We start from the raw sequence: 12,259 nt of genomic DNA on the forward strand, positions 1-12,259 counted from the left end.
ATGCTTAATTTCTTTAGAGCAAATATTGTAGTAAAAAATAACTCAATTTTGTTCCTTGATTTAGAATGCTTAAAACTGTTTACAGATGTCAGTACATGCTTGATATAATTTTCTGTGCCAATAATAGCACACCACAGTTTTTACTTGTTTGTGTTAACTACTATTACTAGTTTCATTTTAAATATTTATCATGTTTACTTTTAGGACCCCAAGTTGTTTCAGCATTTAATTGTAGGCTGCCTACATCTACACCAACTCTGTCTCCAAAGAATCTTGAGCATCCGTTAGTAATACATTCTGTAAGTATATAAATGGGTAGTTCTGTAATAAATATATTATTTACAATATCTGGAACATAATGTACATAACAGTTAAACGAGCAGATTAAGGAAGATTCAATTCTCCTGGATAATCTGATTTGGACCTTGTAAAGCGAAGCTTTAAAATATACTTAGAAGTTGTTTATTGCTCTGATAACTCTACGACTGAAAACCTAATCTCTCAAACCATAAATATTTTATTTTCATTCTTTATGGCTGCTATATTTTGTTTTCTCTGTCTATTTCCATTTTCCGTCTTATTTTAATTTAACATTCATTTTACACATATTCTTGGACTTCTCTGATTCCAATCTCTCTTTTTTCACTTTATCTTTGCCAAATTCTTCTATCTGATTATTTTGGAGATGTGTTTAACTTTGGAAGAAAATACCTTCAGCTAAAGTTTGCCAAAATTAATAGGCTCTGGGGCAAATCAAAAAATTGAACCAAAAAGCAGAAAATACTGGAGAAGCTCAGCAGGTTTGGTAGTAACTGTGGAGAGAAAAACTGGGCAAACACTTCAAGTCAGGTGACCGTTAACTAAGTTGGCTCCAAAACAACTCACCTGCCTTGTGAAAGTTCTATGAGAAGTTAATAAATCCAATACCTCAGCAGAAAAGTTCAAGATGCCGTAGAACTTGGAGAGGCAGGATTTTTTCCATTCTATTCGTGTTTGTAAGTTTGTGCCTGAACGCAGAATGGAATGGTTTTAGTTGTTCAAATGGAATGAAATTTGGCAGTGCTCTAATCTTGTTTGGTTGTACCTGATTACATTGAACACACTCCCTGTCAACACTGAGGCATGACTGTTGTTGGTTTCTAGATAAGATTCTAACTTTCATTTGGGCTGAACGGCTAGTTTGCAATGCAAAGTGAAGCCAACAGTGTGGATTCAGTTCCCGCACAGCCTAAAGTTACCATGAAGGACTTCTCAACGTCTCTGCTTGCCTGAGGCATGGTGAACCTTCAGTTAAACCACCACTAATTACCTGTCTCATGAGCTCTAGGGTCCAGTAGGACTGTGGCATCTACTTTATAAAGGAAATGTATGTACTCCATTTTCTGCATTCAAAATTATACTCAGTATTTCATTTGGTTTGATGACTCTACCGTGTCATCAATTTAAGCTAATCATTTTTTAAAAGACACACTACTACTTCTGGACAAAATGTTAAATAAATGATTACCTTTCTTGATAATTGTTTTCAATAGAATTCTCAGTTTTTAAAATGTATGTAGAAAATGGTCTTTTAAATGAAATATCCTTTTTTTAAATTGAAACTATGAATTGAATCATAAAGGGGTTAAATTATTTTTTTTGAATTTTTGGTGATCCACACACAGTCTCAAGATTTTTTAAAAAATCATGTCAGTCTTGTTTTATTGGGGATGCTTCCTACATTGTAGAAATAGTTTTTGCATAGTACAACTCAGTGGCACAACTGATAGGTGTCTCACAAACAGATCTGTTGAAATTTTATTCGGTACCACTTTATGGCAAAGTTTAATAGCACAGCTGGAACGATTGAATTTGTTTATTTCAAAATAGTTGACAAAAAAATCAATTCCTTGTATGTGATAGCACTTCCAGATATTTAAAAAGAAGTTAACATAAAACTTGATGGAATTGACAGCTGTGAATGATGTTAGTCTCATAAATAGCATTCCAGTTAATGAGGTTGTCTGAAAATGGATATGGCAATTAATTGTCTTAAGTGAATATTCCTTGTTTTTATGGACCAAAATGAGTGAGTAAGTTTATTTCATTTTAACTAACAATTAAAAACATTAAATACGTTTGAAATTCCAGCTGTGCTATTATAGAATGCTTTTTGTTTTCTTAATCTGGATATATAATAAATGTACATCGTACATCTGGAAACAAAACAGTTAACATTAAAAGTTAGTTTAGTGGTGAGAAATGGTCGATGTGTCCATCACAATCTATCCCCTGAACACTGATCTTCATATTATTAACACGAAATGTTTTTGAATATACAATTCTCTCTTACCAAATTTATTCTGGTTATTTCAAAGGGATCTCGTATATTAATAGCTATTTAAGTTCATGAAAAGCAAATCCAGTTTGTCATTGCTTGTACTATTCATTATTTACAATGCCCTTCTATTAAATAATCTAGTATGCTTTATACCTTACTGGTCCCTTCCTTGACTGTGATATTTCAGAACTATATAAGAAATCTTTTTGTACCCTGTTCAATGCAAATACATTTTTTGAGCTATAGCAGCCATAATCATACATGCTGCTGAATCTGAATTTGATCTTGCCGGACCTTTTGTAAATCTTTTAGTTTAACAGAAGGAGACAAAATAAAACAGTGTTACAGATACTGGAAATAGCAAGTTGGATAGTACCTGTGGAGGAAAAAGCAACGTTAATTTTTTAGAGATAACGAGGTGTAGAGCTGGATGAACACAGCAGGCCAAGCAGCATCATAGGAGCAGGAAGGCTGACGTTTCGGGCCTAGACCCTTCTTCAGAAATGGGGGAGGGGAAGGGGGTTCTGAAATAAATAGGGAGAGAGGGGGAGGCGGATAGAAGATGGATAGAAGAGAAGATAGGTGGAGAGGAAACAGACCGGTCAAAGAGGTGGGGATGGAGCCAGTAAAGGTGAGTGTAGGTGGGGAGTTGGGGAGGGGATAGGTCAGTCCAGGGAGGACGGACAGGTCAAGGGGGCGGGATGAGCTTAGTAGGTAGGAGATGGGGGTGCGGCTTGAGGTGGGAGGAAGAACAGGTTAAGGAGGCGGGGATGAGCTGGGCTGGTTTTGGGATGCGGTAGGGGGAGGGGAGATTTTGAAGCTTGTGAAATCCACATTGATACCATTGGGCTGCAGGGTTCCCAAGCGGAATATGAGTTGCTGTTCCTGCAACCTTCGGGTAGCATCGTTGTGGCACTGCATGAGGCCCAGGATGGACATGTCGTCTGAGGAATGGGAGGGGGAGTTGAAATGGTTCGCGACTGGGAGGTGCAGTTGTTTATTGCGAACCGAGCGTAGGTGTTCTGCAAAGCGGTCCCCGAGCCTCCGCTTGGTTTCCCCGATGTAGAGGAGGCCACAATGGGTACAGCGGATGCAGTATACCACATTAGCAGATGTGCAGGTGAACATCTGCTTGACGTGGAAAGTCTTCTTGGGGCCTGGGATGGGGGTGAGGGAGGAGGTGTGGGGGCAGGTGTAGCACTTCCTGCGGTAGCAGGGAAAAGTGCCGGGTGTGGTGGGGCTGGAGGGGAGTGTGGAGCGGACAGGTGGCCTAAAGGACCCTCCGCTTCTTCCTGTCCCGCAGGCCCGACCAGTCCCCCTCCACTGACACCCTCATCCGCTTAGCCGAACTCGTCCTCACCCTCAACAACTTCTCTTTCAATTCCTCCCACTTCCTACAGACAAAGGGGGTGGCCATGGGTACCGGCATGGGCCAAAGCTATGCCTGCCTCTTGGTAGATTACGTGGAACAATCCCTCTTCCGTACCTACACTGGCCCTAAACCCCACCTCTTCCTCCGTTACTTTGACTGTATCGGCGCTGCCTCGTGCTCCCACGAGGAGCTCGAACAGTTCATCCACTTCACCAACACCTTCCACCCCAACCTTAAGTTCACCTGGACCATCTCCTGGACCTCTCTGTCTCCATCTCTAGCAATCACCTAGAAACCGATATCCATTTCAAGCCCACCGACTCCCACAGCTACCTGGAATACACCTCCTCCCACCCACCTTCCTGCAAAAATGCCATTCCCTATTCCCAATTCCTTCGCCTCCGCCGCATCTGCTCCCAGGATGAGGCATTCCACTCCCGTACATCTCAGATGTCCTCGTTTTTCAAGGACCGCAACTTCACCCCCTCAGTGGTCGAGAACACCCTCCACCGTGTCTCCCGCGTTTCCCGCAACTCATCCCTCACACCCCGTCCCCACAATAACAACCAAAAAAGAATCCCCCTCGTCCTCACGTACCACCCCACCAACCTCCGGATCCAACGCATCATCCTCCGATACTTCCGCCATCTGCAATCCGACCCCACCACCAAAGACATTTTTCCCTCCCCACCCTTATCTGCTTTCCGGAGGGACCACTCTCTCCGTGACTCCCTTGTCCGCTCCACACTCCCCTCCAGCCTGACCACACCCGGCACTTTTCCCTGCAACCGCAGGAAGTGCTACACCTGCCCCCACACCTCTTCCCTCACCCCCATCCCAGGCCCCAAGAAGACTTTCCACGTCAAGCAGATGTTCACCTGCACATCTGCTAATGTGGTATACTGCATCCGCTGTACCCGTTGTGGCCTCCTCTACATCGGGGAAACCAAGCGGAGGCTTGGGGACCGCTTTGCAATAAACAACTGCACCTCCCAGTCGCGAACCATTTCAACTCCCCCTCCCATTCCTCAGAAGACATGTCCATCCTGGGCCTCCTGCAGTGCCACAACGATGCTACCTGAAGGTTGCAGGAACAGCAACTCGTATTCCGCTTGGGAACCCTGCAGCCCAATGGTATCAATGTGGACTTCACAAGCTTCAAAATCTCCCCTCCCCCTACCGCATCCCAAAACCAGCCCAGCTCATCCCGCCTCCCTAACCTGTTCTTCCACCCACCTATTCCCTCCTCCCACCTCAAGCTGCACCCCCATCTCCTACTTACTAACCTCATCCCGCCCCCTTGACCTGTCCATCCTCCCTGGACTGACCTATCCCCTCCCTAACTCCCCACCTACACTCACCTTTACTGGCTCCATCGCCACCTCTTTGACCTGTCTGTTTCCTCTCCACCTATCTTCTCCTCTATCCATCTTCTATCCACCTCCCCCTCTCCCTATTTATTTCAGAACCCCCTTCCCCTCCCCCATTTCTGATGAAGGGTCTAGGCCTGAAATGTCAGCCTTTCTGCTCCTCTGATGCTGCTTGGCCTGCTGTGTTCATCCAGCTCTACACCTTGTTATTTCAGATTCTCCAGCATCTGCAGTTCCTACTATCTCTTTAATTTTTTAGAACTGTTGAAAAGGCTCACAAAAATACAAGTGTACGCCTTCGAATCATTTTCCATTGTGTTATCTGTTATTGGTACTACAAATCTATTACTTGACCTTTTTTCTAAATTGGTAGAGAAGTGTAGGGTAATTTTTTGGGGCCTGTCAATCCTGCATTGGCAATTTGTGCCCAAACAGAGGTCCAAGCCTGTTCCAATGTTGGGCCTCTATCTAAATATTTTAGTTGAACTGCAGATACTTGTTATGACTCCTCAGGCAGCAAACCTTGTAAGGAGGATAGTCTTGCGGAGATGTAGCTTTACCAGCATTGATCTCTGATAGGTCCTGTGAAGAGGAAAGGCAGCAGGAGGGGTGGGGTGGTGTTGATTGTATCCGTCATGTGTGTGGAGAAAGAGCACTCATTGTTCATTACTTCACAATAAAATTGTAAGTAACTTAAGTTGTTATACTCTCATAGTAAAATTGAATTCCTGAGAACTGTTTGTTATCACTATCACGTTTTGTTCATTCAGTTTCCATTGTTTTAACAGAGTATACCCACTGAGCTTTGTGATCAACCTGTTCTTCAAAAAGGATTGAACTTTGTACCAGCATATTCAGGTTCAGCTACCATTGTCCCTACAGCACAACCTGTGGTAACTTTTCCGGTATCTGCAGTCACATCTGTGGCTGCACATCCTTTAGCTCAGTTAGTCTGTAACACTGGCACTGGGCATAGTCACTACCCACAACAAGTAAAGGAACAAGAGCTGCTAAAGTGTATCCAGTGTCATACAACCCAAATGCACCAAGGGGAAGTATTCCAGCAAGTGACTTGGGAAGCACAAGGGACTGATAAATCAGATACGGAGCAAAGTGATGGGACAACAAGTGAAGATGATCACATAAATTTTGTGGATATTACACCAGTAAAAGATACCAGATGTCAGACCAGCTTTGACAAGCACACAAAACCTAAAAAGCAAAGTCCTGACAAAACAGCCAAGAAAGTGAAAACTATCAGATATCTGTTGAGTGAACTGAAGGCTCTAATTGTTGACCAAGGTAATTGCAATAAATGCTATAATTTTCTTTTCTTTTACATCTCCACTCGCTTAATCTTCTATATGCACTATGGCTTGGTGCTTTCCAGTGCTACCCTGATATTAAGTATGTATAAACTTAATTTGTCAAATGGTCACTGGATATATTTACCAAATCAAAATATCTTTTTTTAAGTAACTAGCCAAAAATGTACATCTTTTTGATCTATGAAATATAACCCAAAATTAGTCATAATTAATCATAAGTTTCAAGATTGTGGAAAGATCCCAGTAGATAGGAAAACCACAAAAGTAACACTTGTATTAGATAAAGGGAGAAAGCAGGATACTCTAGGCCGGTTAACTTACATTTTCTTCAAAGACAGGTGTTAAGAATGAGATATCAGCAAGAAATTTAGAAAATCATTATACAATCTGACTGATTCAATGTGGTTTTGTGAAATGAAAATTGTGTTTGACAAGTTTTATTTATTAGAGTCCTTTGATAATGTAACAAGCAGTGTGGATGTAGAAGAACCAGTAGAAATATTAGTTACTACTACTATCACTATCTAACTACTTCTTGGCTAAGTGCAAATTATACCTAGTTTTTTTGTTTTTGTTGGGTTTCTTGCCATATGTTGCCAAATGTACCTTTTATAAACTACATATCCTAACCCTATAGGATCCCTGCATCCGATTCAAGTCCCATTTCACCGCTCAGCAAATACATGTCAAAGACAAGCTTTCTTTGCGCCTACACCATCTTTTGAAAGCTTGTTGTACACCCAGTCAAGCCCTAGCTGGCTTAAAGTCTTAACATTGCAACATCTTTCCGTTATGACAATCTAACTCATATATTTGGTTTATATCTGGGCTTGAAAACTGATTTCTGTCTCTGGGATAAGGGGGGTCTTTTCAGGATGGCACCCTGGCCACTGGGATCAGTGCTGTTGCCACAACTATTTACAATATATATTAATTACTTGGATGAAGAAAGTACTGTTGGCAAATTGTGGATTGCAAAAATAGGTGGGGGGACAAAAGTATAGGGTGACTCAGAGTCTGCAGAGTGATAATGACAGGTTAAATGAGTATGCATATGCTTGGCAGATGGAATATAATTTGGGAAAATATGTGGTTATGCACTTCGGCAGGAACAATAGCAGAAATGAATATTATTTAAATGGAGAATAACTGCAGAAAACTACAGAACAGAGGGATTTGGGAGTCCCTGAGCATAAATCACAAAAAAGCTAGCATCCAGATGTGATGGGCTTGACAGGATAAAAACACATAGGATGCTTCCCCTAATGGCAAAGTCTAGGACCAGAGAGCATAGTCTGAGTAAATGGGTGCCAATTTAAGACTGAAGTGAGGAGGAATTTCTTCTGAGGGTTGAGACTCTTAAGGACTCCTTGCCACACCGAGCTGTGGGGCAGACTCCTTGTGTATATTTAAGGCTGAGAGAGAGATTCTTGATCATTTGGGGAATCAAGGGTTATAGACAAAAAGCAGGAAAATGGACATAACAAATGTCAGATCAGCCATGATCCTATTGAATGGCAGAACAAGCTCAAGAGGCCAATCGGCCTACTCCTGTTTCTGTTTCTTATCATTTTCAGGCTCTAGTTAGAGCACAACTGGAAAACTGTGAATAGTTTTAGGCCCCTTTATCTAAGGAAAATATACTGGCATTGGAGATGGTCCGAAGAACGTTTGAGAGGCTGTTCCTAGGTCTGGGAGGGACTGTCCTATCAGTAAAGTAATTGAGGGTTATGGTGAAAAGACAGGGAAGTAGAGTTAATTATAAGGTCAACCAAGATCTCACTGAATGGGCAGAATGGCCTAATCCTCCTTTGTCATCTGGTCTTAAATGTGGGGGAAGGTCACTTGAAGTTACTCTTCAAAGGACTGGGAATACACAAGCCCTTCAAAAGCTGGAAGGAATTTTGGCAGTCCTGTATAAGAACTTCACTTCCATAGTGCAATTGTGTGAGGACTTTAAAAGGGGAGTAAAAGAGACATGTTCCTCTGCAGTTTAGATTATAAATTGCTCACAAAGATGATGTTTAGTTAAGTGTCTCAGTCAGTTATCACAGATTGTTAAGTTGGCATGGGGTAGATGTAGTAGCAGGCATGGGGAGTTGGTGGGGGCTGTTCAGGGCAATAGAATCTAATGTTTAATGAAACAATGGGGACAAAGTCCCAGAATATTAAGGAGGGGTCTTTTATTCCAGCCTGCCTCAACACTCAGAAACCCCCATGGCAGCCTCCAAAAGGCATTTGGCAGCAGAGAGCCCGACTCCAGCCTGCACAGGCTTCTCTGCCTACCGAAGGTCAAAAATCCCACCTTTTGGGTGAGTTTCTTCTGAGGTGGTGGGTCGGAGGGGTGGGAACGCAGTGAGCTAGTAAATTTTCTGACTCCTGATACCTGACTTGGCAGCAAAAATTCAAGCTTGTATGAAGTTAACTTAAGATGCTCATAAATTGTAATAATACTGTGTATAGGTAACTTCTCTTCAATAATGCTTCAGGAATCCCATTTTTGAGCTAAGCAGCTACATCTGATTAATGTTGGATAAATGTTTTGCATTGAAATCATGATCTATTACATTGAGTAAGATGTGAATGGATGGGGATCAAGTACTCATACACAACGTATATTGATAGGATTTGTTAATGTTAATGTCTTTCTATTGGCAGATGATTCTGAGGCTCACAGATTGATAATGGAACTAGAGGATAGTATCTCTCTACTACCAACTGTGATTGGAAGCACAAATGTACAAGCAGAAATAGCTCTGAGTCTCCAACCTCTACGCAGTGAGAATGCACAACTGCGCAGGTCAGTAAGATTTCTATCCTATTGTCTGCTTAGCATATTTTAATTTTCCTCCCATGACAATCAAACTAAAATGGGAGTTCAGTGTGAGGAAAGCTAAGTGCAAGCAACAAACATCTTGCTATTTCCATTTCGTATTGCAAGATAGTACTATATACATATAATTTGCTGATCAACTTTTGAGATGGGATTCCACCCCTAGGCTGAGCTTTTGCTGTCAGTTTTGTTAGTTTCCATGAGGAATTTTTGATGGAATGATCCTATCCTTCTACTCCTAGCAGTTTGCTATTTTTGATGCTATATAAGAATGTCCTTTTCTTTTATTAATTTGACCTTTTTTTTCTAATTAACCTGTTCAAAGATATTATTACACGCCTCTGGAGCAGGTGCGACTTGAATCCAGGTCAGAATGTCCAAACTTAATGTGCACCATCTGGTGCTCAATATTATCTTAAAGTGGAGCAATTTAATAAGCTCCCTTTCCTTGACATATTAGTTGAAATCTGCTAATGAGTTATCTACTCTTTGCTAGAAGCCTACCCTCACTGGACAATATATATGATGGATGCCTACTAATCCACATGCTGTATGATTGGCCTGAGCCATCTACTCACACTGCAAACTTTGTATAGATATGGGTTGCATCAAAGCTATAACTATGAGAAAGTGGTTAAACTGATTGGATTATTGCTCATTGTGGTTGGACATATCCATGAATGGGTCTAAGCTGTGTCTTTTGGGCCTTAAAATGGTCCAGTCTACTCATGACCTTAGAGTAAGGTATCTATAACTTGAATGGTACTTTCCCCTAACAGCAGTATCCTGTTAGGGGGAGTTTAAATTAGTTTGGTAGGAGGAGGGGAGATAAACTGTAGTACAATAGGGATATAGTAAAGGAATAAGACAGACGGAGTTCAGCCAAGTTCAGTTTTAAAGGAGTAGGTTTTTAGGGATAACCCTTACTTTAATGGTAGGAGTATTATACATAAGACAGATGAGTTAAGGGTGTGGATTAACACACAGAATTGTGATATTGTTCCCATCACAGAGACATCATTGAGGGAGGGGCAGGACTGGCTGAAATAGCCCCAGGAAGGCCGGTATCCTATCACTGAGTCACTCTCTAGTTACTGAACATAGTACATGAAACTAATCCAGCTAGCTCCTGAGCCAGTTTCTAGAGTGAGCAAAATATCTGACACTCCTGTTTAAATCTTTCAGCCAGGACTCCCTGACTGGGGCTGTTAATCTGGCCCAATTGGGAACTCGTATTGTATGAGGTCGATCTGGCTGACCTCATTCCAATCACTGCACTGGCAACTCAACATTCCAAGGTATAGGATCTTGAGGCAACATAGGTGAGGATGTAGAAGAGGAGATGATATTGCACTAATAATCAAGGTGGGACACTATCTTGGGAGGGTATTCAAATGAAGCTTTGTAAACAGAGATTAGGAATAAAAAGGGGGCAGTCACACTGCTGGAAGTGTGCTATAGGCTTCCAAACAGTCAGGAAGCAGTAGAAAAGCAGAGAGGCGCATAAAAACAATAATAAGGTATTTGAGAGATTTCAATTTCGCCAACATTAAATGGGATACTCATAGTTTAAAGGGTTTAGATGGTGTGGATTTCTTGAAGTGTATTTGGGAGAGCTTTTTAGGTCAACATGTAGACGTTCCAACAACAGATGGTGCTGTGCTGGGCTGAATACCAGCTGACAGATATGAGGTGGCAGTGGGGAGCATTTTAGCGACAGTGACCGTAACACTAGAATTTTAAGTTTGGCATGGAAAAGGAAAAAGCTGATCTGCAAAAAAATGGTTTTGGATTGGGGAAGGCAGATCTTATTTTAAGGCACGAAGTGGGCAAAGTAGATTGGGAACAGGTGGGAAAATCTACAGCAGAAGAATGTGTGTGTGTGTGTGTGTTGGGCACAACCTGTTCCCATTAGGGAGAAAAATATACCAGAGAACCCTGGATGTCTCGGAATATTCGCAACTGGATAAGATGGCTCGGGTTATTAAAACAAAAAGTGCCGAGGAAGGATCTGACTATGGTGCAAAAGCGTGGACAGGGTGGATAGGAAGCACCTTTTCCCCTTAATTTAAGGTACAATAACATGGGGGCACAACTTTAAAGTCAAGGGCATGAGGTTCAGTGGGAATTTGCAGAAACATCTTCACCCAGAGCATGGTGAGAATCTGAATTGCACTGGCTTCGAGGGTAGTAGAAGTGAGAAATCTTACAACCTTTAAAGAAAATGTGGACGAGCACTTGAAATATCGCAACATTCAAGGTTGTGGGCCAAGTGCTGGAAAGCAGGAGTAGTGTAGATAGGTCGGCACAGACTTGATGGGCCAAAGGGATTGAATGACTCTACAATAGATACGAGAATTCTGCAGTAAGTAACTCATCTCTGACTCCTCAAAACTGTCCATGTTTACAAGCCGCAAGTCAGAAATTTGACAGAATACTCCCCATTTGCCTGGATGAGTGCAACCTCAACAACACTCAAGAAGCTTGATGTAATCCACAAAAAAAAAGCCCACTATACTGCCACCGCATCTACTCTTTATATCACTTAGGCTCAGTAGCAGCAGTGTGTATCATCTACAAGATACACTGCAACAATTCACCAAGGCTCCTGAGACAGCACCTTCCAAACCCATAACCACTTCCATTTAGAAGGACAAGGACAGCAGATACATTGGAACTACACAATCTGCAGGTTCCCCACCAAGCCACTTACCATCCTGACTTGGAAATATATTGCCATTCTTTTAGTGTCACTGGGAAGGATTCTGGAATTCCTTTCTGACAATATCATAGATCTACTTGCAGCACGTGGACTGCAAAAGTTCAAGAAGACTGCTCACAAGGGTGGGATTGCTATCGTGATATATCGTGACTTGTGGCTTGTAAATGTGGACAGTTTTGAGGAGTCAAATGAGTTACTTGCTGCAGAATTCTTGTATCTATTGGCTAGGCTAGCATTTATTGCCAATGATGCCCACATACCATGAAGTAATTTTTCAAAAAAAATAGAATTCTTTTGAAGAGGTAACAACCAGG

The 12,259-nt window shown here is 41.9% G+C and overlaps 1 protein-coding gene across 3 annotated transcripts in view; it reads left to right on the forward strand.

Annotated features, from left to right (window-relative positions):
* The window catches only part of ccdc14 (coiled-coil domain containing 14), a 43,048-nt gene that overhangs the window by 10,793 nt on the left and 19,996 nt on the right, over window positions 1-12,259 (forward strand). For 2 of the 3 annotated variants that reach the window (XM_048599573.1, XM_048599572.1), the window contains 4 exons: window positions 205-299; window positions 5,851-6,364; window positions 8,583-8,702; window positions 9,049-9,190. In XM_048599573.1, coding sequence (XP_048455530.1) covers window positions 205-299; window positions 5,851-6,364; window positions 8,583-8,702; window positions 9,049-9,190 — 871 coding nt within the window. The remainder of the gene's footprint in view (window positions 1-204; window positions 300-5,850; window positions 6,365-8,582; window positions 8,703-9,048; window positions 9,191-12,259) is intronic. The other variant, XM_048599574.1, reaches the window with a different exon arrangement.

Source organism: Rhincodon typus, chromosome 7 (assembly GCF_021869965.1).
Source record: "Rhincodon typus isolate 14 chromosome 7, sRhiTyp1.1, whole genome shotgun sequence".
Lineage (NCBI taxonomy): Eukaryota > Metazoa > Chordata > Chondrichthyes > Orectolobiformes > Rhincodontidae > Rhincodon > Rhincodon typus.